The 22,095-nt window shown below is 39.5% G+C and overlaps 1 protein-coding gene across 4 annotated transcripts in view; it reads left to right on the top strand.

Annotated features, from left to right (window-relative positions):
• Positions 1-522: 522 nt before the first annotated feature.
• LOC119783362 overlaps positions 523-22,095 on the top strand; it is a 35,327-nt gene continuing 13,754 nt past the window's right edge. Inside the window, exons 1-4 of one of the 4 annotated variants that reach the window (XM_038284848.1) lie at positions 523-598; positions 7,067-7,239; positions 16,816-16,837; positions 16,946-17,040. In XM_038284848.1, the coding sequence (XP_038140776.1) occupies positions 7,126-7,239; positions 16,816-16,837; positions 16,946-17,040 (231 nt within the window). In that variant the 5' untranslated portion in view covers positions 523-598; positions 7,067-7,125. Of the gene's footprint in view, positions 599-1,837; positions 2,078-7,066; positions 7,240-16,815; positions 16,838-16,945; positions 17,041-22,095 lie in introns of those variants that run through there. The other 3 variants (XM_038284846.1, XM_038284847.1, XM_038284849.1) reach the window with 3 other exon arrangements.

Below are 22,095 nucleotides of genomic sequence, written 5' to 3'. Positions count from 1 at the left end.
ATGACCATGTCTTTTGTGACTGTAAATGTATTTGTATTTTTGTTAATTTTGTGAAGCACTTTGTGACATATATATTCTACATGCTATATAAATAAACATTACTTACTTACTTCTGGCCAGAGCAAAAACATGTAATATGTAGCCAACATTTTGAAGAAGAATGTTTTCAAGATGACTTGGATAATAGCGCGTTGTGACAAACAGTCGATACCACACCGTGACGTCACAAACCAGTAGGTGGCAGTATTGTTCTTTGACAAACATGGATGCCTCCGGTAAAGCACATTCAAATGAAAATTACTCTTGATTCAAAACAGTTATTATTTATTGAACAGTATGTAATAATTTCATATTTAAAGAACTTTCAAAAGATGAATTCTAAATATTCTAAATATCGTTTAAACAACCTGCTCAGCAGCCTTCAAAAAGATTTTTTTTGAGTATTGAAGTGCTACACAAGCCTGTTAATCATTGAGGAGCAATTTAAAGCATGCAGAGCAGACTATGACAATGGGAAATTCTGGCATTTCTTTTCTTGAACTGTTACATACCGAGCATTTCCTACGCTACTGGATCATCTTTACGGCAAAGAGGCCAGGTAAGGCAGATTAATGTACACACTTAAAATCAGAGAAGGTGATCACATAAACAAAAGTTATAATTTATTTAATTATTTTAATAAAAAAGTACTGACTGGAGCTTTAATTTTATGTATTTTATGTTCTTACGTTTAAAAAGTCTGTTTTGAGGTTCACTTCTTTTTTTTTCTTTTTACTTTGATAAAGATATTCACAGATGTGGCTTGTCCTGATCATTAGAGAAACATTCTCTCATCAGCGAAAAATTGCCTTTAGCAAACCGACATCATGTCTGCGATCGTGACGAGTATGAGCAGCCAAATCGCATCAAAAGCATGATCCTACACCGGTTGTCAAATGCCAAGGGACCGTCTGCAAATTGGAAAAACACAAAATATGATAAAGAAATCTTTATTTGTGTCATAAAGATTAGGTGTATTTTCATTAAAATCGTATGTGTGTCTATAGTCTCATATCTTGGAAAATAATACTTTTTTTTTGGAGAATTTCCTAAAGCCTAAAAAAAAAAAAAAAAGGTCCAATACAGTTTGATTTATAAATCAACATCTTTGAATAAAGGGCTTTGATTTTAAAGAAGTTTTATAATTTAAATGATTAATAGGTTACCTATCCTACTCTAACAATTCTTCTCTTAATGAGTATAAAACAAGCAAAAACTACACTAACATGTAGGACCATCAAAATTACAGCAAACTTAAGGAACATATTCCTGATCAAACCTTAACACCTACTTTGAGAAAATATGTCACAGACATTACAGATATTGTCCAAATAACATTAAGTGTTTCATTTTTTTTATTTTTGAGTTGTTAACAAAGTCGCTGTTGAATGTAGGGTGACATAAAAATAATCAAATCTACTCTATATTACGTTTACTCCATAACATTTGCGTTGTTAATTTCTACTCGATTCCCAGGATTTTTTTTAAGTCATGAAAACATTACAATGTCTTTCTTATTTTTAGTAGCAGCCAGGGCCGTATTTACCATTGAGGACACAGAGGTCATGCCCTAGGTATTTTTTTTTTTTTAATATTTATTAGCCTATTTGCCTAAATTTTGATAAACTAAAAATAAATTACACTGAAACTGACTGTAGGACACTGATCTAAGTTTCCAAAGGCAACCTTTTTATGGAACACATAATATGTTGAAAAAATAAATCTTATACTGTAAAGCTGTAAGAACACACATAAACACACCTTCTGCTCCTTTTCACCCATTACAGGCTTTCAGCAGTGAGGCTTAACCTTTTTGACAGAGCAAGGCGTTCTAACTAATATTTGAGAGAGGAACTCCTACTGCTGCTTATTTCATTCTTGTTTCCCTTTACAAAGAGACTAAGCAATCTTTTTATCCAAATGTTCTGTCTGTCTGGATTTAACTGCGCTGTTGGAAATACCTTTTAAAGTTTGAAAGCTGAATATAATTGCCTGTTTTGAAGACATTTTAACATCACATTCGTTTCAGGTAAGGATAGTGAGTTTGGCTTTAAGTTCCAAAGTTTGTGCTTTTTTTCCCATGTTACTATTTTCACATATCACTCGTTAAAAGAGATTTTTTTTTTTTGCACTTAGTTTATTTTAACTTGGTTAAACAAAATACTGTTTTGTGCTTAATAGGACAACCAACATGATTACAATTTATGGTTTTACAATATGCTTATGTTGTAAAACACTTCTGACTTCTGGTAAGAAATGACTTTTACTTGAACTTCATAATTAAGTCTACTGGAAAGGAGGGGTTTCCGTTTTATTATATATATATATATACATTTTTTTTTACAATTAGTTTCTTAGAGTTTTCCAGTTTTAGATGTTTCTCATGTTAGAAAATGAAATAAAATTGAAATTATTTTCCTTACTTCTTTGGTTTAAGGATGCATACGTGTCACTTTTTAAAGATGATTCATCATGGGAAATTCGTGGTTGTGTATCTCACAGAGTGGAGTTAATGTTTTTTTTTTTTTTTTTTTTTTTTTACCTCTGTCACCCTTAAATTTTATATGTATGTTTGGCACCCCTTTATTCTATCTGCTAACTAAAACCTTTTTAAACGTAATAACATCTCCGTGGATTTCTTGGATGAATCATCTGGACAACTTGTGTTTGGAAATGTTAAGGGCGCAGCGAGTCAGACCGGCTTCACTTATTTTTTTAAACCTACATTTATCGCTGATGAAATTGCTAATATAGTCAGCTTTGTATTTTATGGTATATTACATTTTCACTATTTTATTTCTCCTTTATTCAGTTTAAGCTTTTATTTACAACCAGGCGCCTTGTTAGTAGGTATGTGAATAAATATTTAAATACATAAATGAACGAAAGAGAGTTTGAGAGCTAAAAAAAATTATTTGTTTTCATACTTTATTGGGTACAAATCGCATGCATAGAAGTGAACTAAAATAATTCCAAAAAAATAAAACAATTTACTAAACTTTTATTTCTTTTCTGAAATGACTATAACCTGAAAGACTGAGTCTCATATATCTTATCATCTCCAGACACTCATTCACAGCCTTGTTCTTTACGTTAAAGAATAACTGCATCCAATAAACTGTGAAATTCTTTCAAATTTAAAAGCTCCATAAAATACTCTTATAGAAAAAAGTTAGCTTTCCACCTTGGCACGCAAGAAATGTTTTTCTTAAATTGCATCAGAAAACACTCCCTTTAAAAATGTGGTTTTGGGTTTTATCTGTCTGTTTATCAAAGATGACCAGGAGAGCCAATTATCTAAAGCTTAAATATAAAACTTATCACAGATCTTCTGATCTCTGCTTAGTAGTTGTCAACCTTTCAGGGAGGAAAAGGTCCTACTATTGGGGTTATAGTTGTTATTTCATGACCTAGTTTTTATGATTATCTTTCAATTGAAGCCTTTATATTTTCTTGCTTGTTCTTAATCAAAGTGTGTTTCCCGGAGGCTTGGAGTTGTCTAAAATATTTAGTTTGTTTCTTTACCAGTATCCCCACACTGGATTTATTCACATTATTAATGACCAAAAGCAGATATTCTTAACTTACTCAAATGTTCTGTTGTTAAACATTTGCTCCTGTTCCTCTTTTTTGCAAAGCTGTGTGGTTTTTTGTTGCCGGAAGAAACAACTGCAAGGGTATCAGATACTGTCCTTCAAAATGTCCTGCTGGGAGTGAATGCAGATTTGGTTTAGCAGGTTTAGCATGCTATACAGTTTCAGGTAAAATCTCTTTTTCCAAGTAAAATCTATGGAAGCCCTAATCATTTTTTTCTGCCCTGAAAGGCAAGAAAAAAATTTCTCACTGTTTGCTCTTGTGGTTTGAGGTTAAAAACTCTTTAAGTTCCTCAGAGTTTTTAACTTAAAGATTAGAATCTCTTTAACTTCCCTTCTTTAAGTTCCCATTTAGCTGTTATAACTAAAAAATAAATAGATATAATAATTGAAGGATTGATATTTAAATTGTAACATATTATTTCTTACACCCATGTGTAACTTAAGTTAACTTATGATAAGCAGTGACTAACAGCAAGTCTAAGGTTATCTGGGAAATACAGTCTTTATCCGAACACAGAGTACCGTAGTTATGATGTTGCCCTACAATTATCCTGGATGATCCCTTGCTCATAAAAAATACAAGGTTGATAGGATAACCACATGCCATGGCCAACAAGCTTGTTTTACTACTCAAAAACCTGGGAAATACAGTCTTCATCTGAACAAAGAGTAGTTATGATGTTGCCCTACAAATATCCTGGATGATCCCTGCTAATAATTCTTTATTGCTCATAAAAAATACAAGGTTGATATGATAACCACATGCCATGGTCAACAAGCTTGTTTTACTACTCAAAAATATATCATATATTTGGGACATTGATTCTTGAACACCAGGCCTCTCTGACTATACAGTTAAACAATACAACTGTGAGTGACTGTCTGTCTTATTACGTCAGTGCCTCTAGTGGCAAAATAAAGTATTACAAGAACAAACAGAAAATTTTGCCTTTCATTTTTTATTTATTAATTTTTTACTTGCCTTTCAGGGCAGAAAATAAGACAAGAACAACAACAACAAAAAACTTCAAAACCTCCGTTTCCAGATTTTTTTCTCTCTTGCCTTTCGGGGCAGAAAATAATACAAGATTAAAAACAAAAAACTTTTCTTTTCCAGATTTTTTTTCTGTCTTGCCTTTCCGGGCTTCCGTAAAAATCTGAAAAGTGCAACATATGTTTGTTTTTTAGCCGTCCTGAGTCTGTCCTTTACAGAACCAGATTTAACCGCACATTCACCTACAAGCCCTTTGCTTTCGGCCTTTACCAGCTTTGAATACTGCAGGAGAAAAAAATTCTGTCTATTATTCTCTGCTAATTTCGCTGCAGTGCTAGTTGGTCTGTTGTACTCAACAGATGTACGAGTCTGCCACAGGACAGATACTGAAGCAAAAATGTTGGTGATGCGGATGTTAATTTCTAGAAACATTTAACTGAAATGCTATTTGCAGTGACCGTACAAAGCAGAAGGGAAAAAGTGACAAATTGTCTCTAGGTAGTCAGGAAAAACATGATTGGTATCAGTTGAGTTCTAAAATATCTACATATGGGATATTATCCAAAATTTGAATATTGTGCAAATGACTCTCTTATTTGCTGGTTCTGGCTCTTGTGAGCAAACAGCAGAAACAACTTTAATTCAGTTCACTTCCTTTTAAATCCGAAAGCATAATAATCCAAAAGACAAATGAAAGATGTTGTGACTCATGTTCCTGCTGTTTCTTAATGATCAGGAAAATATCTCCTGGTGTAGTTGTCTTCCATCTAACCTGGAGATTTCTCTGACTGAAGACACCCAGGGTGCTCAAAGTTTCCCATAAACTCAAAAGGTGGACAGTGACTACTTACTGTCAGGTTATGAGATATTTTGAAGAGGACCCAAATGCAGAAACGGTGGCAGAGTTTTGTTTTCTTATATTTATTTAGATGAATGCAGCAAATAATAACTGCAAGGCAATTTGTACACAGGAAACAGAGTAGAGAAACACAGGAGGTGAAGAACAGGCAACCATGAAGGCATTTGCTGAGTTCGACTTCAGCGGCTGTATCCTCCTAAGGCCAGAGTACGTCATAGCATTATGTCATTCCGTAATGGCGTGATGCCAAGGCCGGTTCAGATTGGAAGACTCCTCTTTATGCGGCTGACAAATGCAGCCTTCTTTTTGCCAGTTTCCCAGGACGGGTCTGGTGTATCCTACTTAGCCTTGGGTATCCCATGATTCATAGTGAGTCCAGGCAAGCCGGCTGCTATGTGCTTAGAGGAAAAAAGGAAATGGCGCCAGATAGTGGCGGATAATGTAAGTGCAATTAAACATAATACATGTGAATAGTGCCGTCTGAAATCAATGGAAGAATTTGTTGTTAATATTTAAAGTTTAGAACCAAAAATGTAAACCTTAGATAAAAAGGTAGTCAAATAAGTGGTGTCCATGTGTGGATAATGTGTATGTATTTATTTAAATCTGTGTAAATCCCTTTATTGTCCCACAATTAGGAAACTCACTCTCTGCATTTAACCCATCCCTTTGGGAAGCAATAGGCTGCCATTGTGCCATTTGGTACCTCTTTTGATTTCCAATCTTCTGGCCAGACTCCTGTGAATCTCTTCGCCACTGGCTTTGGCTTTTGCCCTCTGGATTGTCCTCGATTCCTTTGTCTGCTTGGATCTGATCTCCTGCCAGTTCTGCAGTGTCCAAGGCTTCAGGTTTTGGAAAATCTCTGGGCAGCGTTCCCCATGTCGTGTTGGCAGCCATCCAACTGGAACCCACCTCCTGCTTTAGACACCCCAGCTGCTCACTGCAGATCTGTGGTTGTTAAATAAATGCTCTTTGAAATATCTTATTGTCTGTCTGTCCGAATACTGTCCTCTGTTATGAGCCTTGACATGTTATGCATCAGGAGGGCTGTTTGTTGTTTCACAAGTCATACATTAGTTATTTTTATTATTTATTTATATAATCATTATCAATACTATTATTATGGAACATACCAATTCAACCGTGAAATAATGCGGGCATTAGGATACTGGCTCAATTGTAGTTCTGAAAGCTGTCCAGCAGATGCCGCCATTCCGAACTGTTTCAAATGTATTGAGCATGATGTACAGTTTTTTTCTCCAAATGTTTGAAATAGGTTTATTGATTCCTGGGGCTTCGAATTTGCCATCACTACCTGGAAGAAATGTTGCAAATAAAGTTGCCTTCAGCTCTTGCTGCAGGAGAGCTGTATCCTGGATTGTCTTATCTTTGCATTGAAGAGAAATTGCTGTTCATGTACAACTTTTAACAAGAGTCAATGGGCAAAGATTTCTGCGCGTTGTTAAAGATAGGCTCTGTGTCTGCACCCTGATGCTCTATCTTTCCTGTTCTTTTTCCTGTAAAGAGATCACTCGGGACAAACTCTTTAAATAATACTTCATAACTTCTCCTCCACAGACTGGTGTCCTGAAGATCAATTTGAATGACTGACAACGAATGGACTGAATATTTCTGCAATGGGTCCCCATCAACGGCAGCCATCAGCACCACTACGGAAAATAAAACAGCTTTTGGGCTCCAGTCTTCTCATCACCGTCCTGTTGATTGTAGTGTTCAGTGGGACGTATAGGTGGGTGGACGTCCTTCTCTAATCTGAGCTAGATCTAACTGTTCAATCAATTGAAAAGATACTAAGGATAAAAAGTCAGTTTTTCCACTGAGCATAACTTTAAGATAATCTAAATGGTAAATGGACTGTCATTATATAGCACCGTTTTGCATACAGCCACACATTCACAAACACATTCACATCTGATGATGGTAAATGCTGGTGGTCCTCAGTATGCATTCAGTATGTATTATTAACACTACACACTAAGAGGTATAATGTTGTGGCCCTCTCTTCATTGTTGCTTAGGTTTATTTTAAATTGCATGCCTTTGTGTCTGCTCAGTTCTTGTAAGGTCCCTATAGATTATTTTTATCAACTTAATGACTGGACTCTGACTGCAACTGCACTGTTTTTATGGTTTAGTTTATGGTAGCTGCAGTTTATGTACAGCGGAGAGGCAAAGCCTATACATATGTTCAACGGAAGGGCAGCTTTGACCTCGGAGACCCCTGGGAGAGGCACTTTGGATAATATCATATTCTAAGCTTATGTCTGGAATCCCGAATGTGGCTGTGTGTGTCCCGAAATTTAAACTTATACAAACTTATATAAGGATAACTTTTTAACCCCAGGTACACATCTCAAACTATTTGCTACTGCCGGCTGTGCCGCCGAGAGGCTGCTTGCACAGCCCCAAATATGTTGAGTGGCTGCATGCGGCCCCGGCTACAATGTATCTATTTTGTTATCTTTTTGACATTCTAATTCCATTTGATTGCAACAGTAAGCACGATTAATGACCATCGCAAATTTTCACTTTCACTGACGTTAGTGACATGGCAGAGGAAGAGCCCCACCATGCAAGTGAAAAACAGAAGCAACAAAGCAGGTATAGGAAGGCATGGAAGAAGACATATTCATAGATTCATTGACAGATGAATCAAAGGCTTTCTGTAAACTGTGCAGAAAAGAGTTTGGCGTTTCTCACGGCAGCAATTGCATGCTAGTCGTAAACTACACTGTACTAATGCCACAACAGGACAAAGAAATACGCCAGTGTCTTCTTTCTTTAAGTTGTAATCACTTGTAATCACATCTTGTAATCACATCTGATCAATATACGCTACTAACGTATAAACCCAAACATTCCACGTTTTGGGTAACAAAGCCAAGGAGCCATGATGAAGTGAAATTAATCCATGTCTTACCATTAGACGACTTTCAAGCAGCATTAAGTTGCTGAACCTCTTTTACGCACCTTCCAACAGTTTTCTTTTTCAGTTTTTTCTTTTTTTTAATATTATCTTGAACCAACATAGAGCTCACTGTTTGGTTTTTCTTTAAAGAAGTGACATCAAATGAAACCAGTGTCTCCTGGATACTGACATGCCAGCTGCAAGTGTAGCGACCAATAGTTCTGTCATCAGCGAATAAAAATGTAATTTATAATCGCTGTTACGTCCACAAGGGGACAACATATTTGATGTCACAGAAAAAACTGAGGGTACAAAATAATTTATTTTTATTTATTCTGTAGTTTACTCTCTTTTAAAAAACCCTCTTTCTCAAGACAGCTGTGGGGATGTTCTGTAGATAAAAAAAGAGAAAAAACAGAATTAAATATCCTCAGCTTCTGTGTGTTATGTGCTTCGGGCACATTATGATTTTTGTCTATTTCTTTTCTTTGTTTTCTTACAGACTTTAGTTGAAGGACCTTTTGTTAATATATTTTGGGAGTTGAATAATTCTTTTGGCCAGTTAATTATGTTAATTTGTGGTGCTGTTGTCCGCCTATAAATAGGCTGGCTTTCGGCATGTTGAGCGCTCCCTCCCATTCCACCTGCTTCCGCTCGTTCCACCGTGCGCGGTGCGCGTTTGTCTTGTCGCTGCGGACCGCAGCGGACGCTCCAGCCTGCCATGCGGTATTTCGGTTAGCCGTTGCTTGGTTTTTTTTTTCCTCTTGTTCTTGTGGTTTTGGCCTGGTGGGACCGGTTGTCCTATTTTCGATTTTTCTTTTGCTTAGGTTATTTTGTTCTTTAGTCCGGTAACAGTAGGGGCTTCGACGGCCCTATATAGGGTTGGCCCCCTGCTGTACCGTTTTATTCTGTTTGATCGGCTTGCCAGGTCCAACTTTCTGTTGTTACTTTTGGGTTTTTTTTTTATTCCTTTGGGGCACGGGATTTGAGGGCCTCTAACTTTATTTTTCTTCGCAGAAAATCAGAAGAAGCTGAGCCAAGAAAACTAAAGTGGAGAGAATTTATGAATAAAATATTGTGTTGAACCCTCATCTTTTTGTCTCGTGTCCTCAAATATGTTGTGCCCTTGGTGGACGTAACATATTTATGGGGGCTTGTTTAAACAAAGTTTACCTTTAGAAACAGGTAGTGTCCTACGGTTGATTCATGTTTGTTGGCGGTTATGCTGGTTTTGTGTGCATTTTTGCACAGCTGACGCGTGTTGCGCTGGTTAATTAGAACATTCGGTTCTGGTGGTGTTGTAGCTTTGTTTGTGCAGGAGTGTTCCTGATTTAGTGTGGCTTGATTCCAAGGGTAGACATGGAGTTTGACCTGGATGAGTTTGTTCGAGAGCCCACATTGGATACTTTGTGTAAATGCACAAAGGATCAGTTGCTGTTAATAGCCGAGCATTTCAAGGTTACCGTAGATAAACGTGTTAAAAGAGGAACAGTTGAAGCTGAGTTGTTAGAAGCACTGGTTCAGATAGGAATTTTTCCTGCTACAATTTTACCAAAAAGTCCTGTTGGATCGCCATCGAAAGCTTCGTTGAAAGATGACCCGATTCATTTGAAGGAACTGGAAGTTGAATTGGGACGGCTTGCTTTGAGAGAGAAGGAGCTGCATCTTGAACAACGACGATTGGAGATAAAAGCCGAACTGCGTTTGAAAGAACTCGAGCTTGGTGCTGAGTCTTCACAACCCAAATCAAATGATTTTGACGTGAGTAAAAATGTTCGCCTGGTTCATCCATTTAATGAGCAGGATGTTGATAAATACTTCACATTATTTGAAAGAGTGGCACTCACACTTAAGTGGCCTAAAAATGTGTGGACTTTGTTGTTACAGTGTGCATTAAGTGGTAAAGCGCAAGAGGCATATGCGTCTCTTTCTGTGGCTGATAGCCTTGATTTTGAAAAAGTTAAAGGTGCTGTTTTGAGGGCGTATGAACTAGTACCAGAAGCTTATCGTCAAAAATTTCGTAGGTTAAAAAAACGCTACAATCAAACTTGGACTTCAATGTGGATTTTGTTAGAGATAAAGAGATTCTCTTTGATCGTTGGTGCGCTTCTCAAAATGTTGCCGATTTTGCGCAGCTGAAGCAACTTATTTTATTGGAAGACTTTAAAAACAGTTTGTCTGAGAAAGTTACCACCTACTTGAATGAAAATAAAGTCTCAAATGTGTCAAAAGCTGCAGTGCTCGTTGATGAGTACATGTTAACGCACAAAGGTAATTTTGAGCGCTCACATGTCTTTAGTAAATTTGACAACTCTGAAAGTAACGGGAAGGAGTGTGCCAAAACTGTTTCACTTGTCGAATCAGATATACCTGCTGCGCTCGGTGGCGTTGAAGGCAAATCGGATAACAGGTTGGAATTAAAAGCTAATGTAACGTGTTTTTATTGTAAAAAGAGAGAACACATTGTGGCCAATTGCCCAGTTTTACAGAAAAAGAACACTAAGCCAGTCGCTCTAATTAAAACTGTAAATGGCATTACTCATTCACTTTCAACACAGCCTTGCGAGTATGCTGATTTCAAGCCTTTGTTATGGATGGGTTTGTTTCTTTGTCTCTAACTGGTGAAAAGATCCCTGTAAAAATATTGCGAGACACTGCTGCCTCTCAATCTTTTATTAGGGAGGGAATTTTACCGTTGAATAGTGACACTGCGATTGGTTCTGATGTGCCAGTGCGTGGCTTTGGCATGCAAGACATCTGCGTTCCTCTGCACAAAGTCATGATCCAGTCTGAGCTGTGGTCTGGTGACGCTGTGGTTGGGGTGCGTCCTAGTTTTCCAATAGCGGGCGTCTCCATGATCATGGGCAACGACTTGGCTGGGGGTCGAGTGTTGGTTACTCCGGATGTTACACCTGTTCCGGTGTTGAGCGACTGTCCAGATGCGCTCGCTCGTAAATTCCCAGATGTTTTCACGTCGTGCGCAGTTACGCGTGCGGCACTTAAACGTCAACGAGAAGAAAATAAAGATGAGTTTGACTTGAGTGAAAGTTTTTTGTTCAACGCTGAATCCGAACATGTTCCATTGAGGAAAACTGTGGAGGATGACATGTTGGATGTAAATACACTGTCATGGTCTAGACGGCAGTTGATCGAGCTCCAAAAGACTGATAAAAGTTTGGAGTCATTGTTTGGCGATGCATTAACTGATAAGTCTGACTCCATTTCTACTGGCTATTTTTTGGATGATGGTCTTCTGATGCGTAAATGGACCCCTGTGAATGTGTCTCCTGTTGAAGAGTGGAGTGTGGTGAAGCAGATTGTTGTTCCATCTCCATATCGTTCAGACATTTTGCGGTTAGCACATGATAATCCGTTAGCAGTTCACCTTGGCATAAGAAAGACCTATGATCGCATTTTGCGTCATTTCTTTTGGCCAGGTTTAAAGAGCGATGTCGTGCGCTACTGTAATTCGTGTCACTTTTGTCAAGTATCTGGAAAGCCAAATCAGACGATTTCTCCTGCTCCTTTGTATCCCATCCCAGCCATCGCTGAACCATTTGAAAGAGTATTAGTTGACTGTGTGGGTCCGTTGCCTCGAACCAAAGCGGGGAATAAGTTTTTGGTAACAGTGATGTGCACCTCTACTCGTTTTCCAGAGGTTTTTCCGGTGCGTAAAATATCTACGCCTGTAGTGGTTAAAGCATTAACAAAGTTTTTTTCATTGTTTGGTTTACCTCGGGTTGTGCAGACTGACCAAGGGTCTAACTTCATGTCTAAAGTTTTTGCACAGGTTTTACGTCAATTTGACATAAAGCACTGTCATTCCAGCGCTTATCACCCGGAGAGTCAGGGCGCACTCGAGCGTTTCCATCAAACTTTAAAAACAATGCTTCGCACCTACTGTTTGGAGTTCGAAAAAGACTGGGATGAAGGTGTACATTTACAACTGTTTGCTATTCGGGAGGTGGTTCAGGAGTCTCTGGGGTTTAGCCCGTCGGACTTGGTTTTTGCTCACACTGTTCGCGGTCCTTTAAAGCTGTTAAAAGAGAAGTGGTTGTGTGAAAAATCTGACCAAAATTTATTGGACTACGTCAGTAACTTCCGGCTGAAGTTGAGCCGTGCGTGTGAGATAGCTAAAGAGAATCTTAAAACTGCACAGGCTAAAATGAAGTCTTTGTTTGACAGAAAGGCAATTTTGAGAGTTTTTCAGCCTGGGGAGAAAGTGTTAGCGTTACTTCCGGTTCCTGGTTCCAGCTTGCAAGCGCGCTACAGTGGGCCTTATACAATCACGAGAAAGGTTGGAGATCGCGATTATCTGATCTCTACTCCTGACCGGAGGCGGACTTCACGCTTATGTCATGTTAACATGCTGAAGCCGTATATCGAGCGTGTGCCCACTCTACATAAATCTGTCAGTTGTTTTTCCAGTGAACGAGATGATGCGTGCGTCGGGGCAGCTGCAGACGCACGGGAGGAGCTGTCCAGTGCTGAACCTGAAGGTGACGTTTTCTCCCCGGCTGTCACTGAAGGGAGGGTTCCAAATTCAGAGATGTTGGAGAACTTGCCTCTCTTGTTGTCCCACCTTGACTTTTCCAAACAGGCTGATGTAATTCATTTACTCTAGTCTTATAGGTCGCTGTTTGCAGATATTCCCACTCAGACTCGTGTGCTCAGCCATGACATTGATGTTGGTGATTCCAAGCCTATTAAACAACACCCGTACAGAGTGAACCCAGACAAACGGCGCCGTTTGAAGACGCAGGTGGAGTACATGGTGGAACATGGACTTGCTGTTGCCAGCAGTAGTGCGTGGAGTTCGCCATGCCTCCTGACTATTAAAGCCAATGGAGAGGACCGTTTCTGTACGGACTTCAGGAAGGTAAATGGGGTGACTAGGCCGGATTGTTATCCACTCCCTCGTATGGAGGATTGTGTGGACCATGTGGGGGCTGCCCAGTTTGTGACAAAGCTGGATTTGCTGAAGGGGTACTGGCAGGTGCCCTTGACGGCAGGAGCCCAGGAAATTTCTGCTTTTGTCACACCCGATGATTTCCTTCAATACACCGTGATGGCTTTTGGGATGCGCAACGCCCCAGCGACGTTTCAACGGCTAATGAATGTTGTTTTTTCTGGTTTATCATTCTGTGAGGCTTATTTGGATGACTTGGTGATTTGTTCTTCTACATGGACTGAGCACGTTGACCATTTAAGAACTGTTTTTACGCGTCTGAGTGAGGCTAATTTGACAGTTAATCTCTCTAAATGCCAATTCAGCCACGCGACGGTGACCTATCTTGGAAAAAGGGTGGGGGGAGGTCAAGTGCGCCCCGTTGAGGCTAAAGTAGAGGCCATTTTATCTGTTACGGTACCCACCACTCGTACTGAGCTACGCCGCTATCTAGCGATGGTTGGCTACTACAGGGGGTTTTGTAAAAACTTTTCCTCTGTAGCTGCCCCTTTAACAGACATACTTAGCTCTAAATTGGCTTTTATTTAGTCTGATCAGTGTCAATCTGCTTTTGAGCAAACTAAACATTTGCTAGTTAATGCTCCTGTGTTGTCTGCCCCTCGTTTTGATGTACCATTTAAGTTGGCCGTGGACGCATGTGATTCTGGTGTCGGAGCTGTCCTGCTCCAGGATGGTACTGATGGGGTGGAACATCCGGTTTCTTATTTTTCAAAGAAACTTGACAAGAAGTATCAGAGATGGTATTCCACCATTGAAAAGGAGGCATTAGCGTTGGTCCTGGCTTTAGAACATTTTGAGGTGTATGTTGGAGGTTCTAGCGGATCTGTGGTTGTTTTTACGGACCATAATCCGTTAGTTTTTCTGGATCGCATGCGTAATAAAAACCGCCGCTTGATGAACTGGTCTCTACGACTCCAATCATTTAACATCTCTATACAACATGTTCGTGGTAAAGACAACGTAGTGGCCGACGCACTCTCACGACTCTAGTCCCGTTTTTTTTTTTTTTTTTTTTCTTCTGAATGGGTTGAGTTTTTTTTTACTTCAAACCCCATTCAGAGTCTTTGGGTGGGGGTGTTATGTGCTTCGGGTACATTATGATTTTTATCTATTTCTTTTCTTTGTTTTCTTACAGACTTTAGTTGAAGGACATTTTGTTAATATATTTTGGGAGTTGAATAATTCTTTTGGCCAGTTAATTATGTTAATTTGTGGTGCTGTTGTCCGCCTATAAATAGGCTGGCTTTCGGCATGTTGAGCGCTCCCTCCCATTCCACCTGCTTCCGCTCGTTCCACCGTGCGCGGTGCGCGTTTGTCTTGTCGCTGCAGACCGCAGCGGACGCTCCAGCCTGCCATGCGGTATTTCGGTTAGCCGTTGCTTGCTTTTTTTTTTTCCTCTTGTTCTTGTGGTTTTGGCCTGGTGGGACCGGTTGTCCTATTTTCGATTTTTCTTTTGCTTAGGTTATTTTGTTCTTTAGTCCGGTACCAGTAGGGGCTTCGACGGCCCTGTATAGGGTTGGCCCCCTGCTGTACCGTTTTATTCTGTTTGATCGGCTTGCCAGGTCCAACTTTCTGTTGTTACTTTTGTTTTTGTTTTTTATTCCTTTGGGGCACGGGATTTGAGGGCCTCTAACTTTATTTTTCTTCGCAGAAAATCAGAAGAAGCTGAGCCAAGAAAACTAAAGTGGAGAGAATTTATGAATAAAATATTGTCTTGAACCCTCATCTTTTTGTCTCTTGTCCTCAAATATGTTGTGCCCTTGGTGGACGTAACATGTGTCCAAAAGAAAGGGAAAAAGAAAAAAAAAGAACAAAACAAAGTATTAACAGAAAGTTGGACCTGGTGAGCAGATCAAAAACAAAAAAACAGTACAGCAGGGGGCCAACCCTATACAGCCCCTACTGGTACTGGACTACAAAAATAAACTACTAAGCAAAATAAAGAATCGAAAACAGGACAAGCGGTCCCACAAGACCGAAATCAAAATGACATCTTGTCTAAAATAGGAGAAAATTCTGAATGCTATATTTAAATGAATGCCGCACTAAATCACAAAAGATTTAACAACAAATTTGTACACGAGCGAAAGGTTTTCCTCCAAAGCCCAACCCCCATCCACACCTTACCCGATCTTATCATGGACCAACAGAACCGAATCACACCTTTTTCTAACAAACTTCAATAAATCACTATGTCAGACTTCCATATTATCTGAGGAATAAAGATAAACATAGTTTTACTCAAATTAATATGCCTTGTGATTTCCATGCTTCTTACATATGTCAGGATTTTGAACTTGTACCAAAGAGTAAACTACTCACCTATATAACCTCGTCTTTCCTCAGGATACAAAATTAAAAAGAGAGATCATATCTCGCCTATCCTGGCTTCTCTTCATTGGCTTCCTGTTAAATCAAGAATAGAATTTAAAATCCTCCTTCTCACATATAAAGCCTTAAATGGCCAAGCACCATCTTATATCAGAGATCTGATTGTTCCTTATGTTCCTAACAGAGCACTTCGCTCTCAATCTGCAGGTTTACTAATGGTTCCTAGAATTTCTAAAAGTAGAATGGGAGGCAGATCTTTTAGTTATCAGGCTCCTCTCCTGTGGAACCAACTACCAGTTTTAGTCCGTGAGGCAGACACCCTGTCTACTTTTAAGGCTAGGCTTAAAACTTTCCTTTTTGATAAAGCTTATAGTTAGGGTGGCTCAGGTTATCCTGAGCTATCTCTATAGTTATGCTGCTATAGGCTTAGACTTTTGGAGGACATAGGGACCCCCATTTCATCATTCTGCTTCATTCTCTCTCTGTTCTCCTATTCTGCAGAATCTGTTAGTTCAATCTCTAACCTTCTGCTCTCTCTGCTTTTCCTCAGAGTAGCTTTGCCTCGTCTGTTCCTGTTTGGCTGTGACGTCATCCTGGAAAGAAACATCAGCTGTGCTGCTTCCATCAACACCCTTGTTTATAGATGTTGGAGATCGGCCTGTTTTCCAGTGTGGTCCTGTTTCTCTGGCCGTGACTGAGTGGATGTGCTCTCTTCGTCCTCTGGCATGGGAGCTGCCTTGGAGCTCGTCTGCCTGGCTGTGTGTTTCCTGGACGGGGCCGCCTTTTACAGCTGCTTTTTGTATCTCTGCTTCTGTCTCCTAGAACCCCAGTCGGCCTCGGCAGATGGCCGCTCACACTGAGCCTGGTTCTGCTGGAGGTTTCTTCCTGTTAAAAGGGAGTTTTTCCTCTCCACTGTCGCTACAAGCATGCTTAGTGTGGGGGATTGTATTTGAGTCAATGAGTCAATGCAATCAACTGGTTTTCCTTAGATAGAAAACTTTGTATCAATTTGACTGTATGATCTGGTTGAACTGTAAAGTGCCTTGAGATGACATGTGTTGTGAATATGGCGCTATATAAATAAACTGAATTGAATTGAATACAAACAACAAAACACTCAGGTAGGCTACTGATTATTCATTTTTGATTTATTCATAAATCTATTGCCTTTTAATACAGCAACCAAAAGTTTGCAGTTTACAAGAGATTTTTATCTTTTTCTCATTCAGCTCCACAGAGAGATGAAGCCTCATTTATTGCTGTCAAAATGACAAAGACATTGTTGATATCAGCTTATCTAGAACACCGTTCCAATAAAAGAGAGGTGAGCAAAAGTGTTTTATTCTCTTGTTTCATAAGTAATGTCCAACAATTATGATCTATTCAGTGTATATCACCGTTCAAAATGTTCAAAATGTATTTTATGTTTGTGAAGTTTATCTTGAATACTTTTGAGGTTAAATTAACGTTTAACTAATTTACAGTAATTTTAATGTGTTCACACCAATTCATAATGCATATCCAATAAAACATTTTTTGTTAAAATAATGCTTCATTAATGGATTTGATTAATCAGAAACCAATAAGCTTTAGTTGACTGATTCTTAATCTGTTGATTGAGATAGCAGCTAGCCAACATGAGGGGACTCCTCCTAAAGGACTCTTTGGTCATATTTTGGTTATCAAATATGATTAATATACAAAGAAACAAATGAACAGGAACAATATATTAATGTTCAAACCCTTGTTAAATAAAGTTTGTTTTAGCTTTATAAGACAAAAGCTCAAAACATGTCAGCAGGGTGTACCATGCCATTGTACTTCTTAACTTCTTTTACACAACAATAAACAGATGAAATGATTAAAAAACCATCAAAAAGGAGTAGTTAAAAACTGCTGATCTCATTTTGCAAAAAAGGCTCAGTTGTCTCTAGTATTTGGCAGCTTAGCATGGCAGGCCCACAGCAGGGAAGCCCCCTTTGTGGTAAATGATCTGTTCTTATACAGTGCTTTTTCAAGTCAGATAAGTTTTAAAAAAGCGCTTCACACTACATTCAGTCATTCACACATTCACACGTTGATGGTGGCAAGCTTTCTATTCATCTGAAAGTTTCCTGTTACCAGAAATGTTGCAAACGATCTGTTTTTTTCAGTTTGGTTCTAAAGTTAGCCACAATGGCGTCTCTACTGATGTTACTGTATCTTCAGGAAAGCAACATGTTTCTTTTGAGTTTATTGTTTTCTCCTCAAGCACTGTAGGGGGGAGGGTTGCATATCTTTATAGGAGTGTAGTAGAAAGTGTCCAACAGCAGAGCAAAAATGCATCATTCTACGCATATGTTTATCATCAATATCAGCATTGACAGTGTCCCCAATGTTGAAAATTCATATAATGGTTTAAGGCTAAACACAAGAGTCCAGAGAGTGACTAATTAGGGTACTACAAGCTGACATGGCATGAGTGAGCCAGGACCACTCAAGGTGTTGTGGGGCAATCACCTCTTTCTCACCACCTGAAAATACAGAGAAGAAAAGTTGATCTAAGAAATAAGATTGTAGACTACTCTGGAAACCCTTGGCCAAAGCCAAAGTTAAATAGTAAAATCTAAACTATGTTGTGGTATGCATGATGCTATGCAAATAGCAGTGAGATAGTGGCTTTAAAAGGAAATTCTGCATATTACTCAAGGCTTGACTGGTTTACCTAAAAGCTAGCAACAGTATTCCCAGAATCAGAGATTGTCACAGTGGCAGACACAGAATGCATGTTTAAATTAGTAAATGTAAGTCAATAAACCTGAATTATGTATGATTTGCAGTTCTCCTTTGTTGCCAACTCCCCCACAGATGTGACATGAAATGTCTCATCTGTGAGAATACAAGTAAATCACAAATCTGCAAGTATGGATCCACAAGACATCACCCTGCTTACAAGATGATGGAATTAATGCACGTAAAGTTGCTTTTCATGTGCCTTTAAAAGAGAAGAGGAAGAAGACACAAACTGAACCATAGATCAAAGATTATTTGGTGCATGTGTTGAAAAGGGATTTTAATTGAAGATGTACAGTAATGTTCAAACGATGTATATGTTTTTTTTTTTTGTTCTTCCTCCTCTACTTTATTATCCTGTACGTAGATGGAGTGAGTTAAATCAGGTTTTGAGCAGAGAACAGAATTTTGAGCATGACTGGTTGGTGTGTAACAAACTGGCCCTCAACATCTCTAAGACTAAGTGCATGGTGACTGGTTTAAAGCACAAGCTATCCACAAGCTCAGAGTTTGATTTACATTTTTGTGGCTTGATGGTTCAACAAGTTAAAAGTGCCAAACTCGTTGGTGTGATGGTAGACTGTTCTGTGTCTTGGTCTCACAACATTGATTATATTGTTGTTGTTTTTTTGAATTGTTGATATTGTTTTGAAAATGGGAAGAGCAATTAGTACTGGAAGGAAATGCCTTTTGTGGCCCATCCCCTTCTATGTAAAATAGTTCAGAGTCTAGTCGTATGTCATCTTGACTATTGCTCTACATCTGCTGCCAGGGGTGAACTCAAAAAGCTCCAGATTGCTCAGAAAAAGGCAGCACAGTTGGTACTGGGGTTCCCCGTTAGTCTCTGTTGGTGAGACGTACCGTGTTCACTTCCTGTTTTGTCTGCTGAGCTGCATTGTTAATCAAGCCATCCCTGTTTGAGTTAGGTTACTTTTTTCTGTGATATCTCTGTATCTAAGTCAATCTAACTGTCCATGAGCACTTTAAAACATAATGCCTTCTGTTGTAGAAACATGGCATTAGAGGCACCAATGTCCATAGTGAAATGTTTGACGGGGGCCAGAATGGGCAACATCAAATCCTACCTGAAACTGCTGGCTAAGGATAAAGTTAAATACAATAGTAAAATACAATAACATTGTTATTCATGGTGGTGGTAATGACATCTGGTTATGCTGATCGGAGTTTACTAAAATGAGTGTTGCCTCGGTGTGTAAGTTTGCCAAAACAATGTCGGACTCTGTAAATTTCTCAGGTCCCTTCATGATGACATGTGTAGATTAATGTCATCATTCAACTACTGGTTGTCTAGGTGGTGTCTTGAAAACAATGTGGGCTACATTAATAATTGACAATCTTTTTGGGGAAACCCTGGTCTTATTCCGAGAGACAGGATCCATCCCACTTTGGATGGTGCAGCTCTTCTTTCTTAACCTGGCAGTAGTCAGATTGATATGCCAGCTAGTATCTGCCTTCCATAATAGGCTTTCAGCCAATCATAGCAGGGAATTGTGACATTTTTATCAGTAAGCTGATAAATCAAACTTTTTCCAAATCCTGTCAGAAGAAAATCACAGGCATCTTTCCCATCTACAAATGCACAAAGTGCTTCTGTTTGAAAAGCACAGACATCTTTCCTTTCTAAAAATACCCAAAGTGCTTTGCTTTGCTCCTTTTTTAAACAAGAAATTGCTGTTATTTTAGCTAAAACTGAGTCAATTGCTGTATCGACAGGTGAGTCCTCCATAATAGCTTTGTTCGTAATGCCCCAGCAAGGCCCTTCTAATTGTTGTCATTCCTACATTTCCCGCCCCATAAAACACTGCTGGCATTTATTGGTCCAACTCTCTGGTTTTAAGAGACAGACGTATTAGCTAGAGTCTTTTGAGATGGATTTGTTGTGAGACTGAAAACTCAGATCTCTCAGAAATACAGCTTGCAGCGCATGGTTACTTCTTTCTTACTTCCTAGGAATCTGGACAAATGTATTAGTCTTCCAAAACCCTGACAACCCAGGGTGCACAGCAGGAAGCAGAGTCGTAGTTTAAAGGCACACTATGCAACATTTTTCAGTTAATTAATGTGTTCCATAACGTTTTGGATGATTAAATGAGTCATTTCAGGTTGAACAAAGGTATTCTCGGCCGCCCTGGTGGTCTGTGGGGGAAATACTGCACTTACAATTGCAGGAGCACCGACCCGCACCCACGGGCTCAGAAGTCTCGTGAGAGTCAGTCTTGCTTTACGGCCGAGAACTGCTAGCCCCCCAGTTAAAAGCATTCTCGTTGCTAGCACAGTGGCGATCCTTGTGCAGTTATGCTACGTTCACGCAGCAAAAGCAGCAAAATCGTGTCTGCTGCTTAATTTTTGCTGCTTGTGCCAGTTAGTTCTGACGCGCGGCTGAAGCAGCTTTGCTGCTCTTGCTGTGCGGTGCAAAAGTGTGTCTGACGCGCGTTGGGCGGAGCTTCACTATCCTTTCTCTGCCTTGCAGCTATATTTGCTGTGATCATTTGGAATAAAGTAGTTTTAATATGTGTTTAAGTGAGAAAATACACCTGAAAACGTAATCAGTGCCGTCAGTTCATTCAGATTATTATCCTGCCTTCAATATTTTTTCTGTCGGAGCCGCTCAGACCCCCACATACCAGCGGGGCGCCGACAGAAGGAACCCCTTCATCAGCAGCCTCTGGCCAGGTCACGTCCTCGCGGTTCACCGCGGCAGCTGGTAGGTGTTTTTGATCTAAATAATCCAAACTGCATATTCTGCCAGCAGATTTCTGCATTTTAAGTTAATTTAGGCGTCAATAAACTGTTTAAGAGGAGAGATCATAGCCTCTGATCATCAGCGCTGTGTCTCTCTCCCTGCTTCAGCTGCTCAGACGTGCTGCGCCTGGTGCTCAAAACGCGCCGCGGGACCTTTTGCTGCGCCTTGACGCGCGTCAACCATTGACTTTGCATGTAAACTCGCTGCTTCTGTCGCGCCAGCTGCGGTGTGAACGCAGCATTAGTCATTCGTTGCGTTCGCCTGTCTGCTAAGCTCAAAACAACCGCGCCTGGCTTGACGGAGAAACCAGGAGAACAGCTGTGCATATTTACGACAGTGCACTTTTACTTTCGCCCTCTGGGGGGAGTCTCGCTGGAAAATCAACACCGGTTGCATAGTGTACCTTTAACACACCTCTCTGCAGCTTCTCTACTATTACCCACTCTTTACTCCATCCAGACAGTTCATTGCCCACAACCGAAATCAAATAAATTTGAAAATAGTCCCAAATGAGTAAATCATGCCAATGTAATAATCATAACTCCAATTGGGGAAAAAGTTATAAATGGGATTTATTTAACATAAGATCTCTTTCTATAAAAAGTCTGTTAGTTAATTACTTGATTTGTGATAATCACATTGATTAATGTTGCCTTACAGAAACTTGGCTGTAGCAAGAGGATTATGTAATCATAAATGTGGCAACTCCCTTTAGCTATGTAAATTTTCAAATACCCAGAAATTCTGGGCAAGAAGGAGGAGTAGCAACAATTTTTCAGTCTGACTTACTGATTACTCCAAAGGCAGTTAATAATTACAACTCTTTTAAACGTCTAACCCTTA

The sequence above is a fragment of the Cyprinodon tularosa genome, unplaced genomic scaffold, assembly GCF_016077235.1.
Source record: "Cyprinodon tularosa strain WSP-4 unplaced genomic scaffold, ASM1607723v1 ctg203, whole genome shotgun sequence".
In the NCBI taxonomy this organism is placed as follows: Eukaryota; Metazoa; Chordata; class Actinopteri; order Cyprinodontiformes; family Cyprinodontidae; genus Cyprinodon; species Cyprinodon tularosa.
Note: the sequence above shows the minus strand (reverse complement) of the source record. Positions and strands in the feature narration are given on the sequence as shown.